This window comes from Halichoeres trimaculatus, unplaced genomic scaffold (assembly GCF_033239565.1).
Source record: "Halichoeres trimaculatus isolate MK-OKI-2021-1 unplaced genomic scaffold, fHalTri1.1 fHalTri1_scaffold_9, whole genome shotgun sequence".
NCBI lineage: Eukaryota > Metazoa > Chordata > Actinopteri > Labriformes > Labridae > Halichoeres > Halichoeres trimaculatus.
Genome location: NW_027437188.1, coordinates 34,517,530 through 34,539,717, shown reverse-complemented (window position 1 = coordinate 34,539,717; position 22,188 = coordinate 34,517,530). Strand labels below are relative to the sequence as shown.

Sequence of the window (22,188 nt, the reverse complement as noted above, 5' to 3'; positions counted from 1 at the left end):
AAGGTGGGGCGGAGCTAACAGTCAGTGTGAGCATGCTGCTGAAAGCTAAGCACATGAAACACACGCACCAGCAGCTCCTCTGCTCCCAGGACTTCTACCTGAGGCTCACTGCAGCGGCTCTACAAACAGGTGAGTCTTAAAGCACGCCACACACGCCGCCAGGGACAGGTGTTACAGGTAACGATCAGCTGACAGGCCGGTTGATTGATCAGTTCCCCCTCAGCAGTCAGCTGTTTCCCTGTGAGTCTGATTCTCAGAGCAGCTGAGTGTTTAAGTGAGACAAACACGCTGACATAGTTTCTGTTTGAGCCTTAAAAAAAAAACTTAAGTATATTTACAGAGAGTTTTATTTCCTGTTTGTCACCATTTTTCTTTTCCTATTTGCTTTACCTCCAAAACATCTTGATTTTTTTTTACATTAATTAAAACTTTTTTAATGGATTATTCATTAATTGCATGTGTGTTCTAATCATTTGCCTTAACTTTTTTTTAAAATTTTGCATTTATCTCTTTCTGCCTGTGCTCTCTCTGTTTCTATTTTATATCATTTTTAGATTTTTATTTTCAGTAATAATTATTTGAATATAAGGTATTTTATTTTACATTTTTACTTTATTTCTTTTATTGCTTCCTTCCTTTAAACACTACTTTTTTTTTTAATATTTTTTTTTCATTAATAAAAACTTTTAAGTGGATTTTTCTACTTATTACATGTGTTAAATTTAATTATTTAACTTAACCCTTTTTTAATTTTGCATTTATCTCTTTCTAACTGTGCTTTCTCTGTTTCTATTTTATATATTTTTTAGACTTACATTTTCAGTCATAATTATTTAAATATTGTGTATTTTATGATACATTTTTGCTTTTGATTTTTTTTCTTGTTCCCTTTGAACACTTTTTTCTCTTCATTTTAAACACTTTGTGATTTCTCGCTTTTTGTCTGTTTTTTTTTTTTTTTAATTTCCTCATGTAGGTTAAATTAACTTTAACAGCTGTTTATTATATTTCTTTGACTTTTTGTTTTTCTTCTCTTCATCTGTTTTGCTATCATTTATTTTTGTTGTTTTATTATTTTTTTTCCTTTAATTTCTTTGTGTTTAACATCCTACCTGATCTTTCTCCTCTGTTCTTTTTGATCTTGATTCATGTTGTCCTTGTGATCACATTAATCCCCTTGCTTCTATTTTACACTGTATTTTTGCAGTGTGCTTAAACATCAGTCTAAAGTTTTTTACTCCTGCGTTGTTGTGCTCGAACTTTTAGGCTATGAATGTGAGGACTTATCTTTTAAAACTAAGGTTAAACTTTAATTTTCTTTTTCCAAGATAAAAACAGTAAATTATTAACGTGCACATAAATAGATAAATGAATACTTCTTTTAAAGAGGTAAAACTAAATTAAATGATGAAGGCAGAAACTGGTCAGCTCTGTGTTCTTGCCTCGGTCCGTTTCTTTGAGACCTTCTGAAACTTTGATAACAAGCTCCTATGTTTGAAGATGGTTAATAAAACAGACTGAAACTAATTAAAGAGGTTTATCTATGAACAACAAAAGCAAACAGGATCATAAATTACAGGTACAGTGTGCAGTGTACATAAACCTCGCTCAAAAGTTAGCATATGTGTGCTTGGTGGATTATTTCTTTACTTCTTGGTCATAAATCTTATCCTTCTGTAAAGCATTTGTCACTGGTCAGCTGATGATCCCTCCTGGATCCAGTGGCGTTTAGGCCAACCGTGCCCTTTATGGTAGGCGGCGTGTAGGCTGGATGCCGATAGCTGTTTCAGCAGTGTACCCAATTAATAAGTTCAACGAAGAAGAAAAACACCACACAGTTTTGTTCCGACAGCAGTTTCACATTGTTTGGTGACGCCATTTTCCAAACTAACAGAAAGTCCTCTTCAGGAAGTCGACTGGAGATTTGAACATGGTAGGGTTGTGAGTTGTTTGTTATTGCTGCTGTCACATGGGGAGTGGTGATTCTTTTGACCAATCAACAGGCTACAGTGTTTCTAGCTCCATCTTCTGGGGTTAGATTGGTATGTCTGGTACCCCAACAAAAGAGAAGAAAAGAGTTGCATAGTACGGTGCGGTACGGGAAGGTACGGTACGGGACAGGACGGGACGGGACGGGACGGTTCGGTACAGTACGGTACGGGACAGGACGGGACGGGACGGTACGGGACGGGACGGGACGGGACGGGACGGGACGGGACGGGATGGGACGGGACGGTACGGGACGGTATGGTATGGAATGATAAGGTACGGAACGATACAGGACGGTATGGGATGTTAATCTAGGGAACTGTCCCAGTTTTAGTCAAGGGAAATGCCACAAAAGGTGTGCCGTACCAAAACAAATTTAACTGAACCAAGCTTTGCGGAAATGGGACTTAAGGTTCCCCTCTTTACTTAAAAGAACCAGGCACTCTTTGGTTACTAGTGCTTAGTGCCAAGTTGGAGTAACGTCACTGTGTCATCGTTTAACGTCTTTACGTCACTGCATACAGAAACAAACTTGATGGGTTGTTAATGTTAAACCATTTTTAAATTTAAATTAATAGAGCAGGGACGATATACTCTTGCCATTCAATCTTTTACAATTTTTGGGGTGCTGACTCGATTGAAATTGCAATTCTTCGATATTAATGATTTTTGCGATTTTTAGTTTGCTCTTTTAACACTAGACTTAAGGACATTTTGAATGCTGATGATAATGTCTACAGGCTATATCAGGTGCCATATTTTCCCATAAAATGCACATCATATGAGTCAGAGAGAAGAATTTCGCCCTCTGCTGGAGAAAAATGGTAACTTTTTTCCAATTCAGTTTATAAACAAAGACTGAAATAAAGAATTTGAATTTGAAAAAACAAATCAGTTTTTTGACAAGGAAACCTAATTTCGATATTGTCAAACAAAAAATCCGGATATATCATAAACTGATTTTTTTTCTCCCACCCTCTCCCACTGAGATTCAAATCCCCATTTACAACAGAGACCTGGTCAAAGCAGTGGCCAATCACAACACTTTAAGATGCAATGAATATATCATGAAACAACAGGAACAACTGGCGTGGTTACGTCCAATGGTAACTGGTGTTGAGTGTTCCAATAAACCACTAACATCAAACCTGGATCAGGTCTCAGGCTGTTTTTTTTGCAGATGCTACAGAACATAGCTGTTTACCCATGGGCCCTTGGGCTGTGCACAAAGCAAGAATAGGGGAGCTTATTGTATGCAATGCATTGCTGCTTCAATTTGCCTCCATTTCAAGCTCTGAAAACAAAACTCCAACAACACAGAATAGAATATAAAATGCGTTATATATCCAAGGGGAAATTCAGGAAAGGTCACAGCAGCAAACAGAAAACCAAAGTAAGAAAGTGTATAGAAAGTGTAAAAAGCTCCATAAGAAAATAGATGCTGACAGCTTGTCCATCATTGTCCAGTCAGCCAGCCTCCACCTCCACAGGGTCCAGGACTGAGCTTCTTCAGCAGTCTGTTCAGTCTCTGTCTCCTGGATCCTGTCTGCTCACAGCAGGTGAAGCTCTTCCAATGTGGCGTTGGTGTCTGGTGTTAGCTCTGTTAGCCATGTCTGTGAATAGCATGATGCTACTCTGCCCTCTGGTGTTCCCTCTGTTGCTGGGTTAGCATGGCTAGCTCGTCCATCTTATTGGAGATAGATCTTACGTTCCCAATAAGGATGGATGGAAGGACAGGTCCATGTCCTCACTTCTTAGCTCACCTCCTTCTCCTTACCTTGTGGGGAAACATCTGGCCTTGCACCAGTTAGCATCGACATGCTGAAGGCTGCTAACAGCTGATTTCATATGTAAACAATGCAGCCATGGTTACATGTAGGATCTCCAAACAAACACGGGAGCACAAATAGTAAAAAATATCACTGAAGACACAAAAAGTTTGGTGTCCATGACCAATAAATGAGCCATACAAAGTAATGACCCACTCCAAATGCAAAAATGACGAAGAAGAGACAAAAAAAATTACAAGAAATGGACAAAGAAGAGAGAGCTGCCGCAACAGGCAGCCACAATCAACAGGGCGGCACCTATCAATAAATGACAGATGATTTGCTCGGCAGCTTGTGCAGTGGGCAAAAGTTGACCACCTGCTAACACCACAAACACGTTCCTTACCCGAGTGTTTTTATTGAAAGTGAAACTTTACAAAGATAAGATTTTTTACCAATAAGCAAGGAAATAATCTACCAAACAAGAGTTGACTGACTTTTTGCACCAGGTTTGTAACTTTGAATGAGTGGTTTTGTCTTGTAGGAGCAGAGATGGAAGAACGAGTAACCTGAGCTTGGCCAGCCCATATTAGCAGGTTTTTAAGTGTGTTTTCATGTGTGTGTGTGTGTGTGTGTGTGTGTGTGTGTGTGTGTGTGTGTGTGTGTGTGTGTATGTGTGTGTGTGTGTGTGTGTGTGTGGTGGGTGTATGCAGATTTGTGGGAGGAGGAGGAGGGAGGAGAGGAAAGATGAGGAGGAGAGGTGACCAGAGGGAGGACAGCGCCACGCTCATATCCATGGATAGCACGCCTGAAGAAAACTACGGCAGCATCTCCACCACAGAGGCTGTGAGTATCTGAGGGTCAGGGGGAGTGTGGTCGGTCGTCGTCTGACAGAAAACTGTGAGAGGTTTAAAAAATGATCGAACTGCTGTAGAAACATCCAGCGGAGTTCCTCAGGGAAGCGTCCTGGAGCCTCTTCTCTTTTATATTCATTTTTATTACTTTAACAAGCGACGCCAAACTTTTTAAAAACTCCTTTTCTGTTTAAGTTTAGAAACTTCAAGTGTTGCTGAATCAGTTTTCAGATTTCTTTTAAACTGGATTTAATCTGGGTTGAAATATTCTGGGTTTCTGAAGCCGGCTCGGTCCATGAAGGTTTGTGAACTCAGTCTTGGGGAGTTTTTGGAGAAACTCTGAGTGTTTTTGTCCGTTGAGCCGAAGCAGGAAACAGGAAGGGTGTTCTGTAACGAGTGGCTCCAGTCCTGTTTAACCCTGACTGAGTGATGGAGCAGTAAAAGAACAATGGAGGGCTGTTCTCGTCCTCTCCTCACGCTGTTTGTCTTCAGTCTTATCAAAATAGGGGAGACATGAAACGACAGGAAGTCAGATCTGATTAACTGAATCAAACATGGGTCAGAAACAGAGACGACTGAAGGGTGAGGAGGTCGTCTCTCTCAGGACAAGGAGCGAGAAGGTGAAAGTTGGGTTTTCAGGAAGCACATTGCAGCTTGAAACAGCGTAGCCTTGGCATCCCAGGAGGTAGCAGCTCCTGTTGCATTTTAAGGGGTTTTATTCTGCCATTACTTATATATTTGCCTGTGTTCTTATTTCCCAGGGTGCACCTGCTCCGCCCAAGGACAGGAACGTGTTCAGTGATGGGACGAGTCGAGTCGGTGAGTACAGGAAGCGATCTCAGAGTCAATATTAGCTCAGAGGATGAGCTCCTGACTGATGGATGGATCTTTGAAGGTGACGGCTCAGACTTTAGAGGCATCATTTGAAGTTCCAGATCAATCAGTTACATCAGGGAAGTAATTAGCGTGCTGATTACAAATGTTACATAACGACACGTTTTGATCAACTAGCTGAGGGGACGCCTGGCTGCTCCCACCTGTCAGTCAAACAGGGGCGTAGCTACAATAAGACAAACACAGGCAGTTGCGTGGAACCCCAAGATTCCCAGGGCCCCCCAAAGTATCTCTTAAAAACTGATTTATGAAGTTCTCTTCAATTGAAAGCATTTCTTTTTTCTAAATTTTACTTCACATGCTTCAAAATACATCAAAAGGCTTAATCTGTAATGATGGTTTTGGGTCCTCCCCCTCCCTTCTTATTCAATGGGCTATTCCATGTTACAACACATCTGAAAATCTGATTCAGGAAGAAAGTGGAAAAAAACTTTTTTTTTTGGCCATTATTTTCTTATTTTCAACCAAGTCAGAAATAAAAACAATGTTGCTCTGAGATCTGAAATAAACATAAAAGACTTTTAGGATTTTAAGGACTTTATCTAGCCCAGGAAACAGGATCATTTTCTCAAAATCAAACTTTTTGAGTTGGTGATAAACATTATTGTACAAAATCTCTTTTTTGGAAACATAACTCACTGGACAGGGGTCAAATAAAAATACATTAACTTTAAAATGATAGTACCAAAAAGTATGGTAACTGTAAATATCACCTCTTTCAGTAGATTTTTTCCAGTTTTATGTTGTGCTTGATATTTACATATTTTTTCTTTACTAAATTATTTTTTTCAATATTTACCTATTGTAATGTTTTTTACTTCATACTTTCTGGTTTGTTTCTGTTACTCTGTAAATTCCCCACTGTGGGACAAATAAGCTGTCAATTGACCATAAAAGATTTCAAATCCAGGACAAAGTGGACTAAATGATGTATTCACTTTTTTCTAAATCAAACTAAAGTACAGAACTTGAGGAAATGCATTGAGTTGCGTTAAGTTACCATGTACAAGATTAGCACTGTCTCATGCCTTGATTCTGGGAAAGAGACAGTGGACCCAGGGAAGGCCAGTCCAGCTCTGAGGAAGAGCAGTTACAAGGACATGGAGGGCCCCATTGACTGGGTTTGCCTTGGGCCCCCAAACGACTAATTACGCCCCTGCAGTCAAAGAGGCCACGCCCCCTTATAATTCCTCCCTATAACCCTTAATCTGTTGGAGACAGACTCTGCTGTTATGACTCTGATCCTCCTGTCCGTCAGACTTCGTGCTGGTGTGGGAGGAGCCTCTGTCCTTGCAGGAGGAAGCGGGAACAGGTGCCGCTCAGGACCACAGGAAGTGGAGGGAGAAGTTTCTGAACAAACTGAAGCAGTCTGGACTGCAGCAGGAACAGGTGAGTAAAACAAACACACCTGAAACTCTCAGGTGTCTGAACAAACGAGCGTGTGTTTGAACAGCGGCGACTCCGAGCTGATGGCTCCGCTCTCTTCTTGTCACATGTCATCAGAGCTCAGGGGCGTGTCTTCAGTGTTTACCTGAGCAAACACACAAACAACTGCTCTGTGTGTCAAACTGTTCCTACATTTTGGGCAAAAAGTTGTTACATTTTGGATTTAATTACAAATCTTTTATTACATTTTGTCTTGTTAATACATTATAGTATGTTGCTCTAACTGGGATTTTAGACACAAAAGTTCAAACTTACTTTGTGAACTTTTCCCAGGAAGTAAACTGATCAAAATATAGAAACAACACTTTTATATTCACTCCCATTTCCCATGAGCTGAACTTATCTTAATCTGTGTGGGTGTGCACTGCTCCTTTGTCGAGATAATCCATCCACCTTACAGGTGTAGCATATCAAGATGCTGATTGGACAGCAGGTGTGCCTTAGACCAGCCATAACAGCAGGACACTCTGAACTGTGCAGTTTAATCACACAGCTCGATGCCACAGATGACACCAGTTTAGAGCGTTCGGTTCACTGACTGCAGGATTGTCCAGTTGAGGATGAAGTAACGCAGTTTGTCCACAGAGGGAGGTCATTCAGACGAAGAAGAAGATCTGTTTCGCCCTCCTCAGCGCGCCATGGAAAGTCCTGTGTTACTACGCCGAGGAGATCAGCCTGAGAGCGCCGCTGCAGGTAAAACATCCTCAGTGTGTCCTCATTGTGTCCTCAGTGTGTCCTCATTGTATCCTCGGTGCATTCTTAGTACGTCCCCAGAGTATATTCAGTAGGGATGTCCCGATATTACATTCTCACTTCCGATACGACACCGATACTGCAGCATTGAGTATTAGCCGATACGGATATTAATCCGATACGATATCAGCATTAAACATGCATACTTTTATTACTTATTTGTAGTATGTTTGTCATGTTAGAAAAGGCTTGATTAAGTGATATTATTCAAACTAAGAACAGTAATCAGCAACAGTAGGTATGAAAAACTGACCCATTTATTATTAACCAATGGGTAACAGAAATTTTACTATTAAACATAAAAAAATACTAGTAGTTGAATAAAATAAAGAATAAATTAGAAAACCCAGAAAATAACCTAAATAAATCAATAAAAACAACAGGAGCTGAGTCTGGAATGGACTGCTTATATCGGAGATTTTAGATGCATTCCGATACGATACCGATATTTGTTTTTTGCTGATATCGGACCAATATACAATATTAATATCGGACTGGGACACCTCTAATATTCAATGTATCCTCACAGTGTCCCAAGTGTCTCACTGTGTTTTGAATTTTTCCTCAGTCTGTCCTTAGTTTGTCCTCAAGGTGTCTTCAGTTTTTCCTCAGTGTGTCCTTGGTGTTCTCAGGGGCCGTTTACATGACAACGGTTTGAGTGTGAAACCCATAAGTTTTGTTGGGTTTCAGCTAGGGCTGAACAATTATTCAAATTTAAACCAACATCGCAAAGAAACAGAGTTGAATTTTCAAATCGCAGAGTCTGCAAATTAAAAAAAATAATAAAAAAAGTTTCATGTACACAGACCTGGAGGGGACGAAGTAACTTGTGCTCCTTCTTTCTCAAAACCAGCAAAAGTCAAAATGCTGTTTTTCCTGGCAAAAATATTACACGTCTACAAGGCTTGAAGTTGAATCAATCAGTCAGTATTCTTCTGTAATCGTGATAGTAGAATGAAGATCTATAATTTGTATTTATTCATGCTTCAATCTGTTTCATTTCATCATAACATGTAGGCCTGGCCTCCATTCTATAGAGGATAGAGAAAAGTTTATTAATTGTTTTTAGTAAATAATGCAAAAGAACCCCCCCCCCCCCCACACACACACACACACACACACACAAAATAAAATATAATAATAATAATAATAATAACAATAATAATAATAATAAAAATAAATAAATGAGTAAATAAATAAATAATATTACATGGAAACAGCGTTTCAGCCGATCTTTGATGCAAACTTTTGAAAACGCCCTCCAGAGTGGGGTTTTTCTGAAAAATGCAGACACCGTTGCCGTGTAAACAGTAAGCCGGCTTTTTTAGTAGAAATGCTGACGTCAAATTCCGCTTTGCACGAGCGCATACAACAGGACAACAGCACCAATCGTCGAGAACTACTTTTTTGTGCTTGTGCTGCTCGATCTGCTGACCGTCTTTCAACAAAATGTGCATCTGTTGCTCCACTTTTGCACTTAGTATTCCCCAATACACCAGATAAACGGTTCAACTCTACTTCAGTGGAGATCTCCTAAAAGCGGCTTCTGGACAAGACAGTTATAGCACCACCTACAGGCCTGGCATGCTTACTACAGCGTTTTCAGTCCCTCACCTTTTCCGTGTAAACTAGGGCTGGGTATTGCCTAGAACCTCACGACTCGATATTGATTCGATTCGATATTGATTTAAAAGCTTCGATTGTCGATTTTTATGCCCCATGTGAGCACATGTGGTTTGTCACCTCATGTTTTAGAGCAATAAAACAACCCCAACGTCAGACTTTAAAGCCAAGGGATCTGGCTTTATGCTGCTGCTGCTTTGGCAGCCATTTTTTTGTTGTTTGGTCTCTGGTGGCCCTCGTCCTCACAACGCAAATAACACACACAGTCCCTCTTGCTTGCCAAGAGATGAATCGATTCAGAGGATTTGCTGGATCAATATTGAATTGGGCAAAGAAATATTTCGATGCATCAATTCATCAATATTTTTACCCACCCCTAGTGTAAACACAGATTTTTTTTCACTGCCTTTAAGCGTTTTTAAATGAAAAGCTGTCGTGTAAACAGGGCCTCCGTGTGTCCTCAGAATATCCTCAGTGTGACCTCATTGCGTCCTCAGTGTGACCTCAGTGTTTCCTCATTATTCCTCAGTATATCCTTGGTTTTTCCTTGAAGTGTCTTCAGTGTTTCCTCTGGCTTCTGCAGGTTGTCACGGCTCCGGTCATTAACTGGTCTGAGGAGGCTTTTGCTCGTCTGTCCCTCAGCAGTCCCATGTCTCATGATGTCCCTAAGCCTCCACCGGACTACTACACCTGCCAGTTCAGGACCAACAAGCTGGAGAGGTGATATCTGCAGATACACACCGCTCTTTCTCTTGCTCTGGTGTAAATCATTAAATTCTTTTTTATAATTGAGACAAAGGAAGTTAGATATATGCAACGTCTCTGGTCAGGTGGAGGAGGTGCAGGTTTAGATGTGACTGTCCTCAAGTCAAGAAGTGAAATCAAGAAAACTAAGTATGCATGAAGATTTGTTGGACATGTTTTCTGTCTGCAGGTTTCTGGGCCACGAGGACAAAGAAAACTTCTTCAAGACGACTCAGAGACACCAGGTGGTGAGTGTGGATGCTCTTTTATAAACAAGTTTCCCTGAAAGACAGAGAACTTTAAAATCACTTCAGAGAGTTACTGAAATCTGCAGCGGTAACAGGATTTAATGACTGCAAAAAGTTTCTGTGGTTGAAAGGCTGGATTTACACACGCACACACACATCGAAACCTGTAAAAAGTGAGCACAGGTTTCGCTCCTGATGTAGAGCAAACAGTCTGAAAGGATTAAGTGTGTAGATAAAGGTGAGTGTCGTCAGCAGACAAAGACCTCACTGATCCCTTCAGCCTTAAGAGATCTTTCAAATCTCAGGATCTGGAAGAAAAAGATTTAAAGCTAGATATTGAACTTGGTTTTAGGTCAGGAAGGCAAGACATCACCTGAGCTATCATCCAACTGGCAAATAGTAAACTGTTTGTTCTATGTCAGGGGTCTGCAACCTTTACTTTCATAAGAGCCATTTTGCCTCAGTTCACCTGGATTAAAGTCATTTAGGAGACGCAAAATCTACATTATCTTCACAATAAAGACAAAAAGTGTATAAAACTCTATGTAAAGTAAAAATCTAATGAATATTTAAACAGAAAGTTTTTTAGTTTTTTAGGTATTGTATATGTTATGTCTTTATTGTTTTGTATTTTATCGATCTAAAAATATGAAAAGGGAGAAAAATGTGTAAAAATCATAAATTTCATCAATTTAAAAAAATTTGAATTTTTAAATAAGTTGCAATTTTTTTTAAAAAAAACGTGACAATTTCAAAAATTTGCAAAATTTGCACAAAAAATGAAATATGAGAATGTGCCGAAATTTGCTCAATTTTTCAAAAACATGTTAAAATTTCAAAAAAACCTGCAAATTTCTCAAAAAAATTGAATTTCACTGATTTGCAAAAATTGCAAATATTCAAACAACTGTAAAACTTGCAAAAAAAAAATTTTTTTTAAGATTTGTGAAATCTTAAAAAACATGGAATGTTTTTTCCTGAATTTTTTTTAAAAAAAAAAGAAATCCAAAATATTTCCAAAAATGTGCCTAAATTCCACCAATTTTAAATCTTTCAGAATTTACCAAAATTTCAAAATTTTCAAAAACCTGTTGAAATTTTAAAAATTGCCAACATTTTCAGAAAGTGGTATTTCAATTAAATGCCAAAATTTGCCAAAAAATATTCAAACTCTGAAACTTGTGAAAAGTTCAAAGATTTGCAAAATCTTCAAAAAATTTGGATTTAATTTAAGGTTTGATAAATGTAAAAAAAAATAAATATGAAGTATCTGCAAAATTTGTGGAAATTCCAACAATTTTAAAAATTTCAAGAATTTGCTAAAATTTCATTGATTAGGAAAAAAAGTGTTGTTATTCCAAAAATTTGCAAGATTTTTAAAAAATTGTTTAAACTCTGAAAATTAGCAAAATTATTCAGAATGTGGATTTTTAATTATGTGCAAATATTTTCAAAAATTCAAAAACCTGTGAAACTTGTAAAAATTTAAAAGATTTGCTTTGTCTTAAAAAAATTAGATATTTTTTTCTCAATTTTGAAAAATGTCAAAAAAAAAAAAATTAAAAAATTAGCTTTTTAAAAAAAAAAAGAAAAGAAAAGAAAAGAAAAAGTAAAGAAAAATCCACAAAAAATGAAAACTTTATTGCAAAATGTGATGAATAATCAGTTCAACAAAATGTTAACACATGATTTTATTCAGTGTTAGTGTCTTTGATCATCATTGTCCTCTGTTAGAAAAATAAAAATTCTTTGTTTCAGTAGTACATTCGCTCAGGGTCCTCACTGGTGCTCACTCTAATCTAGACCCTGGAGCTCTTTCTGATGCTCTCCCTGCTGAGGGCTGTTGGTGTCTACTCAGGCTTTGGTTTTCCACAGGGAGCTCCCAGAACAGATCCAAATCTAATTGAGTGTATGAAAGATGAGGAAGAAGAAGGAAGTGTCTTCCTGCACACACACACACCCATAAAAACAAACACACACTTGATGTGAGATAAGGAGCTACCTCAGGATTCAAAGCAGGTTCAAAAATCATCCCGTGACAACAAAATGAAGCAGCTCTTATTTCACAGAGTGCTGCAGGGATGTTTGAACCCTGCGAAATGTGGCCCCTAACACGGACTGTGGGGCCCCTGGGGGTGTGTTCCTGCCCTTCAGTCAACACACACTCCTCATACACACACTGAAATAACGCTGTCACAAACACACAGCCCAGAGGCAGGGGATGGGTCCTCTGAGTCAGCAACCTTCATCAGTATCTACGCCTTTTCATGAATAGTTCCTGTCAGCCGTCGCCGATCATGTGACCTGGCGTTCTCTTTGAACTGCACTTACACCACTTGGTGCCTCAGAGTGAACAGTGCTGAGAGGCGTGGCCTTCGTCCGATTGGTCCAGACGAGTAGTAACACCGACCTCTCAGATTCCAGGATGTTTCAGTCAACAGACGGATCCTCAGCAGCTACGCCTCCTCCTCAAACACCATCGACAAACACACACACACATATCTTCAAATACACACACACACACACAGGGGCAGAGGATTAGCTGGTTTTGAAAAAGCACAAAAACACACCAACACACGAGACCCAGTGTCAGAGAAATGTTTGCATTCTTATCAAACTGAGTCGTGAGTCTGTCAAAGCGGCTGGTTTCAGACCAAACACTGATTCATCACTTAATCCACGTCGTTAATCCCAGGTTTAAATCCACAATCTGTGTTGGAACAGTTTTTACCTCTTTTTCCAACAATACAGAGCTCCATGTTGGATCTAAACCTGGTCTTTTGGAACCAGACCCTGTTGTGTGTGTGTTTATGTTTGATCCGTCTCAGTTTAATGGATCCAGACCCCCTGCAGTGATCCACTCTCCTGTCTCTGCAGCTCTACGAGATCTTGGCCAGGACCCCGTACGGCTCGGTAAGGAAGGGGGAGGTGGGCATCGACCGTCTGCTGAACGAGGAGGTCTTCACTGCTGCCTACCCACTGCACGAGGTGACCCAGAACACCTATACCCCCATACCCCCCCTAGACCCCAAACCCAAACTGATCCACAATGCCTATATCTCAAACTCTAACCTAGCCCCAAAAATTCCCCCAAAAAAACGAAATCCACAAACCAAATCCCCACTTCCTGATCCCATACCCCCCAATCCACAACCCAAATTCTAAGTCAATTCCTAAACCCCCAATCCCCATATTTTAACCGAGGTCCCAAATCCTCAATAGTTCTCAAAAGCGAAACCCCAAACCTGGACTTAATAGCACCACCCCAGACCCTAAATCCACAACACCCAGGACCTTGGCCCATTTCCCTAAAACAGGTATCCACAACCCAAGTTATTAGTCAGACCCAAAACCCCAACCACAATCTACAGACTCAAAATTCTGACCTAATACCAAAACCGCATCCCTTTCAACCCCGTTTCTTCAGATCAACTCCTAGATCCACAATCCACAGCCCAAATCCACAATACCCAACCCACAAACCCTGGCTTGATTCCAAACATTGACCCTCCAAAAACCAAAGGTCCACCCCCAACCCCAAAACCTGAGCCACCAATTGCAGTCCCTTGAAATCCACTTGAAATCCTTATCCTTAATAACCCAACCCAATACCCCAGTCCCAAAAACTCAAGATCAAACCCGAAAAATCTGACCCCTTACCTGAACCCTGTTCAGCACCCTTTGAATGTTAGTCCAAAACCCCAAACCTGAGCCCCACATCCATTAGAAACCTCTTAACCCCAAACCTGAGCCCCAGCCTCTAGTCCTTGTCCTGAGATTTGAGTCATTGGAGTCAGAATTTCACTGAGCCCACAGGGACCTGCTCTGGATCTTCTCTTTGTGTCTTTGCAGGGTGACTTCAAGCTGCCGACTCCCTCTGTTCCCCCCGAGTCCCTCAGTCTGAGACAGATCCTCTTTGAATACTGGGCCAGATGGTCCTGCTGGAGGCGCTACCAGCCTCTGGACCACATCAGGGCCTACTTTGGAGAGAAGATAGCCCTTTACTTTGCCTGGCTCGGTACTTTCAGGAAACCTCTAACCCCAGTCCACCCACAGTCCTCAATCCTCCATCCTGCTCCTGAGGACCTTTGTCTAACAGGGACTGTGTCTCTCTGTAGGGTTCTACACCGGCTGGCTGGTTCCCGCGTCCATTGTTGGGACTATAATCTTCCTGGTCGGGTTTTGGCTCATGGCCACTGATGTTCCAGCGTAAGTCAGAGATTCTTTCATTGGGGGGGCTAGGTGAACTGGTCTTTACGATGTCAGATCATTAACACCTGTCCATCTCACACTACAGTACGATGAAGATATTCCTGTTCTTATGTATAACTTTAAACAATAACTCAAAAAAAATGACAACATGAAGAGTTTCTGCAACAGACATCTTTAAAAGGACAAAAGATTTAAATCCAAAGAAGAATAAAAAACTATAACATTAACTTGCAAGACTAACTTCAGTCAGACTTTGGAAACACAGCCTTTGTTAGACTTAAATGTAACAACCATGTTTTGGATTTGAGATGGCCAATCAGGTTTTAGGGGTCACTCCAGGCTCCACCCCCTGTTCTGGGGTTAAGATGAGCCAAATGGGGGCAAATCTGGAGTAGATCGCTTTGGTCGACAAGCAAAGCTTTTATTGCTTCAACAAAATAAAGTCCTCTCAGACTCTCAGAGAAAAAATCGGAGCCAAAGACAATGTTACGTTATGACCCTGCTTCTGCAAATTTTAACCCCGCCAGGTCCAAAAACTTGAAAAATAAGAAGACAAACTTTCAGAAATATCAGATCTTAAAGTAAAATAATGATGTTTAGACAAGCACAAAGAGCTTAAGGATCAAAATAAAACGTGAACTATGACTTTATACAGACGACTCTCTGTTTTATATATAAGTTGTGAAATGAATTTCTATGTCCGTCTGTCTGCAGGGCAGAGCTGTGTGATAGTGCGAATACCTTCGTCATGTGTCCTCTCTGTAACATCTGCACCCACTGGAACTACTCCAGCATCTGTGTCACCTACAAGGTACCTGCCTCTCTCTGACATCATCGCCTCTTTCCTCAGTGATTGGTCACTTCCTGACACATAGATCTCTTGTTGTAGAAACTGAATGATCCACAGATTTAGCACCTCTTAACTTTCATACGCTCCCTGACAGGCAGGTCTCCTGTTTGACAATGGGGGCACCGTGTTCCTCAGCGTCTTCATGTCCCTGTGGGCCGTCACCTTCCTCGAGTACTGGAAGAGAACGTGTTCGTCTTTGTCCTATCGGTGGGACTGTGCTGAGTTTCAGGACATTGAGGTACAGTACAGTGAATATATGAGAAACTCTGAGCAGTGTGTGAGGTCTAACCATGACTAACACCGTCCACAGGAGCGACCGCGTCCAGAATTCACAGCCATGGCGCCGATGACCATGAGGAACCCTGTGACCGGAGCAGAGGAGCCGTACTTTCCTGAGAATCAGCGCTTTAACAGAACCCTGACCGGCTGCATGGTCATCATTGTCATGGTGAGTCCAACCACCTTTGACCTTTGGCCTGACCGACACCAAACATCATTTTCATCTGGAAAAACTTGCAGGAAAAACTGTTTTTGATGGATCTGAAAGCTCTGTTGAATGTTTGCTAACTGTGATCTCTCTGTCTGCAGATAATCGTGGTCCTGATGTTTCTCATGGGCATCATTCTGTACCGCAGCATCCTCAGGATCGTCATATACGAGTCCGGGAACAAGTTTGTCAGCCTCTCCGTGAGTGCGACTCCAGTCCACCAAAACTTATTTACCATCAATTTGAGGTTAAACAGAACGAACAGAGGCTCCACGACGCAGCCCTGAGGGACTCCACAAACTGACCTCATGTATTTATGTGTGTGTGTGTCCAGGCCAGCAGGATAGCCAGTATATCAGGATCTGTGTTGAACCTGTTGGTCATCCTCATGCTGTCCAGAGTCTACACCTCACTGGCCCACATCCTCACCCGCTGGGGTGAGTCATGTTTCTCTCCTCACCCTCCTCACCCTCAGAAAGCTTTTTAAACTAATCAGATTAAAGTTTGAGTCAACACTTCTTTTAATCCATCTAAAGTCCAAGTGGAAGATTATTAAAACAGAACTTCTAAAATGACCAAAGAAGCATCAAACACATTGTCAGTAAAGGATTCCTAAAACCAGATCAGAGGAGATAATGTGGTTTTGATTGTCCTGATCCTGTTAGAGGTCTGGGTTAAGAAGACTAAATGTCATCCTTAGGAGGATCATGATCCCAAAACATTTGTGATAAATCTCAGGAGTGAAGTTGTAGACTTCAGGTCTGTAATAAAAGAGACAAGACAAGATGAAATAAATCATCTTTAGCAGCTCTGAGGTCAGTCTGTGTTAACTGTGGCGCCCCCCTGTGGACAACATTTAGTTATCTGGTTATATTTTAAAGTCTTGATGTGGATCAGGGTAATCACATCTAGTTTTACTTCAGATAAAGCACAGCAGAGCTAAACAGACTAGATGTAGTCCCAGATTCAGATTGTTTTAATCCAGATTAAAAAACAGGGACCTGGTTTCAGCCTGAGACTGGTTTTTCAAATCGCTGCTGGATCAGCTGATGTTGTTTTCTGTCTTAGAGATGCATCGAACCCAGACCAAATATGAAGACATGTTCATCCTCAAAGTCTTCGTCTTCCAGTTTGTGAACTTCTACTCCTCTCCGGTTTACATCGCCTTCTTCAAAGGCAGGTGAGCAAGTGACATCACTTCCTGTCCCCGTTGTCTCTGTCACACTGATTCCTTCACATAAACAAAGAGTGGACCCTAGTCCTGTCTCTTTAAGAGGAAACAGATCACACTCAGGTCTGAGGTCAGAGTGAGAGCTCTATGAAGCTGACCGAAGGAGGAGCCATGGCGCCTCCTGCAGGCTGATGATTGAAACTTCTAAGTGTAGTTTATGTTAATCAAACTGAAGTTCCCCCTGACTTATGTGAAGCCTGAACTTTATTTGTTTATGAGCAGGTTTGTTGGTTACCCTGGACACTACAACACTCTGTTTGGAGTTCGTAATGAAGACGTGAGTTTTTCACTAATTCCTGATAAAGGAAGTCATAACAGCAGGCTGTGGTTTTTACAAAGACCAGTTTCTGATGAGAACAGGATTACGGTGGTGGGGTGTCAGTGAGCAGCTTTAATCATCTTGATTTGTGTTTGTGCTGAAGTGCGGAGCTGGAGGATGTCTGATCGAACTGGCTCAGGAGCTGCTCGTCATCATGGTGGGAAAACAGCTGATCAACAACGTCCAGGAGTTCATCCTCCCGTAAATACACACACACACACACACACACACACACACACACACACACACACACACACACACACACACACACACACACACACACACAAACAAAAACATGAGGTCAGTTTGTGGAGTCCCTCAGGGCCGTGTCCTGGAGCCTCTGTTCTTTCTGTTTAACCTCAAACCCTCAAACAAGATACATTCTTGGGAACAAGATGTATGAACGCAAGATAAACTGACTATGTTGATCAAGATTCAAGAATCCAGACCAGTTAATCTCAAGAAAACTTTAGTGAAAACAGGATACTGGCATTAAAGAACAAGATTTGTGATTGCACAAGAGAGCAAGATATTCGGGGGCAAACAGGACAAAGACTTTACAGAACAAGATCCATGAGTGCTGACAAGATACTGACTAAACAGAACATGATATATGAGTCCAAATGGCTTAATCTTAAGAGAACAAGATTCATGAGAGCAAACAGGACGCCATCTTTACAGAACAAGATATACAAGTGCAAACAAGATACATTTTGGAGAACAAGATGTATGTGTGTGAAAATGATACTGACTTTACAGAACAAGATTTAAAAATGCAATCAGATCACTGAGCTAACTGAAAACGATTTTCAATATTCAATCAAATCTTTTTTCATTCAAGATAGTATCTTGATGAAAGGTATGTTCAATTTTTTGGAACAAGGCACCTACTAGCAAGAAAAACAAGATACCTTCTAGTATATTCTCTTCTTATTGGTTAGCAAGATGCTGTTTCATGAGATGACGATAACAGGTTGTTTACTCCTGACTTCAGAATCAATGGTTATAAGAAACAAGATTTCAAAATTTGTAACATGATAATTAAATTAACAAGATGATAACCTGTGTGGGCAAGATCTTTTGTTTAGAAATGTAACAAACCTGGGACAAAATATGATCCTAATAGTAGGAAACTGCATGAAAGAGATGTATGAAAGAAAACAAGATACCCACAAGTTTCCTGTTTTTGTTTTTGTGTGAGAAACGGATGATGACAGTTGATGAACAAACAATTATGTGCAAGAACAAGATACTAACATGTCAACATGACACCAGCTCCACTCACAAGATAAAAGTTTGTCAACTCTAAAACCAAAACTGACACAAGATTGTTCGGCAGGAAGGTGAAGTCCTGGTGGCAAAAGAGGAAGACACGCCCTCAGATGGAGGAGGTGAAGAAAGAGACGGGAAGGGACACTCAAGGGGAGGTGAAGAAGGACACAGGGGAGGAGACTCAAGGGGAGGTGAAGAGGGAGGAGGAGGAGGGTGTCTCTCCGTGGCAGGCCGACTACCAGCTGCTGGTCTGTGAGGGACTCTTCAGTGAATACTTGGAGATGGGTAAGCCCTGTGACGATCGGCGCTGTGCTCTGATTGGCTGAATGTCATTTCCTGTGAGGTCTTTTTCATCTTGTTCTCCTCAGTGCTCCAGTTTGGCTTCATCACCATCTTCGTGGCGGCGTGTCCTCTCGCTCCGCTCTTCGCTCTCATCAACAACTGGGTGGAGATTCGTTTGGACGCACAGAAGTTTGTGACTGAATACCGCCGCCCGGTGGTGGAGCGAGCTCAGGACATTGGCATCTGGTTCACCATCCTTCAGTTCATCTCACACATCGCCGTCCTGAGCAACGTGAGACTCTCCGGCTCCTTGATCTGACTGTGGGGACACTGTGGGCACACGCTAACCTTTGAACCTTTGTTTTCAGGCTTTCCTCATCGCGTTCACCTCCTCCTTTGTGCCGCGTCTGTACTATCGCTACACCAGGCACAGCTCAATGAGCGGATACATCAACTTCACCCTGTCGACCTCGCCTCGTAACTACAGCCTGCTGCACACGCCCTGCAGGTCAGTACTCAGAGCAGTTTGATCAACAGAAAGGTGTTGCACAGGCCCTGACTCTGGTGTGGCCTGCAGGTATCGGGGTTTCAGGGACCAGGACGGAGAATTCCTTCCTGAGTACTACCATCTCCTCGCCATCAGACTCACCTTTGTCATCGTATTTGAGGTCAGGTTCTCTGAATCATCATCAATCTGTTCAAGGTCAAACTAATCCCAAATCAAACCAAAGTTCAGCCTTTCTTATCCTGACTCGAGGTCTGGTAACTCGACTACAGCACCGTGTGTTTCAGGAGCCTCTTTGTGCTGATCGATGCTCTTCTTCTCTCTCCCTCAGCATGTGGTCTTCTTCATTGGCCGTCTGATCGACCTGATGGTGCCCGACATCCCTGAGGAGGTGGAGATGAAGATAAAGAGAGAGCACTACATGGCTAAAGAGGCTCTGGCTGAAAACCAGGTAACCCGACCCATCAGTCTGAGCAGAGTGTTGACGAACGAGGTTTCTGTCCGGTTTGTGTCTCTGTGCTTTCACTCAGACCCCTCAGAGATAATGTCATGCTGTTTTCGTTTCCAGGCTTTTGGTAAAACTACAATTCCTGATGAGACAGAAGCCCTGAACAGAGATCTGAGACAGCGTAGACCTGCGCCCCGTCAGAGCGACTCCCCTCCACCAAACCTGAAGGAAATTCCTGAAGAACCTGAGACTCCTGTAAGCTGAAATGAATAACACCTCAACATCCACATCTGTGGGACGCCACTGGAACTGTACCCCGCCTCTCTGACAGCTCTACAGGAACCACAGGGACTCTGTTGGATTGCTAACGAAGAGGTGTTGAGTCCAAATACATTGCTTTAAGAACTTTCTGGAAGATCTACTAGATCAGCTTTTACCAGAACTGTACACGATCTGAGAAGACACCAAGACCTCCAAAGGCATCTCTGAGAGTTGATGACTGGTTTCGATAGGAACACCATGAAGACCTACAGGATGATAAAGAGCTTACAACCTCTTCTAGATTTGCTCGATCTACAACTTCTTTGAGTCCTTGTATGCCCCCAAAAATCCAATGATATGTCTACAAGAACAAAACGACGAGTTTAAAAGTTACAGAGCTGTTTCACCTCATCAGGGACTCTTATCAGTTTCCTCCTGAGACCTCCTGTTGTAGTCCAGCAAGAATTGCCAGATGTCTTTAACCCCCTTAAATTCCCCTCAAATCTGAACCCTTCATGAGCTGTAGGCATCTTCACTCAACATCCCGACACAGCTCCACGAGCCTCCCTAGATCTCAACTAGACCTCTGCCTTGAGCACTTGACTTTTTGACTAGAAAGTGACTTTCAGGAGCTCTGCGCAAACATCAGATTTCGGGAAATCTCAACAGCCTTTAGGAAACTCTGTGAAAAACCTCTGAGTGCGAAAAAACAGAAGCTGCAGTCCAAGTGCTCAAGATGAGGCGAGGTGTCTAAGAGAAGTCCGGTAGAAATCCTAGAGAACAGGACTCCAGGAAACCCCATATTTTTATTGACCTCCTATGTTGTATTGAATGAATATTTATTAAAGGGTGTATTTGTGTCATCAGTGAATGATAACTGAAACTACTGGAAACACAGCCATTCGCTCGGTCTCAGGGTGAATCAGTTTAAGTCACTGATGGAGAAAAGCTTTAACTTTTGTCTTAAAACAGAGAAGAGCGCGTTTCACTGACTGTAGATATTTTTGACAGATTTGTAGCAGTATAAATAAATATATATGTATCAAAGCAGATACCTTATCATAAAGAGGTTGATATTTTCTGGAAAAGGTCAAATATATTCTGTAAATAAACATCTTTAGGAATCTGATGTTTGTCTTCATTGGCTTGGCTGCACTTTTATTGTGACTAAATTGATTTGTCTGTATTTCTGATTCCCTGAAAGAAAACAGAGTATTTGATTTGTACTGTTGAGGAAACAAAACTCCAGCAGAAGCCATCCCTAATTTCAGGTTTCCACTCTAAGGAGGTGAACAGAATGGTTTGCCATTTGAATAATCTCTTATTCTTCCTCTCACGGTCCAAAAACAAGCTAAGCAGGTCCACTGGACACTCTTATGGGAATACACTGCAAAAACTGAAATCTTATCAAGTGTTTTTGTCTTATTTTCTGTAGAAAATTCCTTTTTAGACTCAATATGAGCCAAATTCACATGACCAATCCACAAAAATGTCTTGTTTAAAGTTATTTAAGGACAAAAATGAGGTCTGAATTGCTCGTAACCAGTAAAAAAAAATCTGCCAATGGAACAAGAGAAAAGTTACTTGTATTAAGACATTATTCTAATCTCAAGGAAATTTTCAAGCAATTTCTTCTTGTTCCATGGGCAGATTTTTTTACTGGTTACAAGCAATTAAAACCTCATTTTTGTACTCTGATAACTTGAAACAAGACATTTTTCTGGATTGATAAGTTGAAAGTGGCTCATATCCAGTACAATAAAATAATAAACAATTTTTACTTAAAAAAGACAAAAACACTTGATAAGATTTCAGTTTTTTGCAGTGTAATGGTCAAGGTGTACCCACTTCTTGCCTCAAGACAGCTGGGATACCTTCCAGACCAAGAAGAAGGAAAGCAGTTAAGGTGATGGATGGAGATGGCAGAATATTTTATCTCAAATTATAATGTAATGGATACCTGTCAAAAGTTAGTCGTCATCAGTTCTTGAATAATCATGT

General features: G+C 41.1%; 1 protein-coding gene across 1 annotated transcript; it reads left to right on the top strand.

Annotated features, from left to right (window-relative positions):
• Window positions 1-39: 39 nt before the first annotated feature.
• ano7 (anoctamin 7) lies at window positions 40-21,274 on the top strand. Its single transcript, XM_074680352.1, has 24 exons — window positions 40-129; window positions 4,472-4,604; window positions 5,374-5,431; window positions 6,765-6,895; window positions 7,538-7,645; window positions 9,912-10,048; window positions 10,263-10,320; window positions 13,198-13,308; window positions 14,173-14,338; window positions 14,439-14,529; window positions 15,247-15,343; window positions 15,477-15,620; window positions 15,693-15,830; window positions 15,971-16,069; window positions 16,204-16,306; window positions 16,938-17,049; window positions 17,323-17,377; window positions 17,523-17,620; window positions 18,759-18,976; window positions 19,060-19,265; window positions 19,342-19,481; window positions 19,551-19,641; window positions 19,810-19,929; window positions 20,047-21,274. The coding sequence occupies exons 2-24, from the start codon at window positions 4,506-4,508 to the stop codon at window positions 20,188-20,190; spliced, it is 2,724 nt and encodes a 907-aa protein (XP_074536453.1). The 5' UTR covers window positions 40-129; window positions 4,472-4,505; the 3' UTR covers window positions 20,191-21,274.
• The last annotated feature ends 914 nt before the right edge of the window (window positions 21,275-22,188 follow it).

Coding starts and splice junctions, on each gene's coding strand:
- ano7 (XM_074680352.1), top strand. CDS start 4,506: ATGAGGAGGAGAGGTGACCAGAGGGAGGACAGCGCCACGCTCATATCC. Junction 5,432..6,764: donor TGATGGGACGAGTCGAGTCG/GTGAGTACAGGA, acceptor CCTGTCCGTCAG/ACTTCGTGCTGGTGTGGGAG. Junction 15,831..15,970: donor GCATGGTCATCATTGTCATG/GTGAGTCCAACC, acceptor CTCTGTCTGCAG/ATAATCGTGGTCCTGATGTT.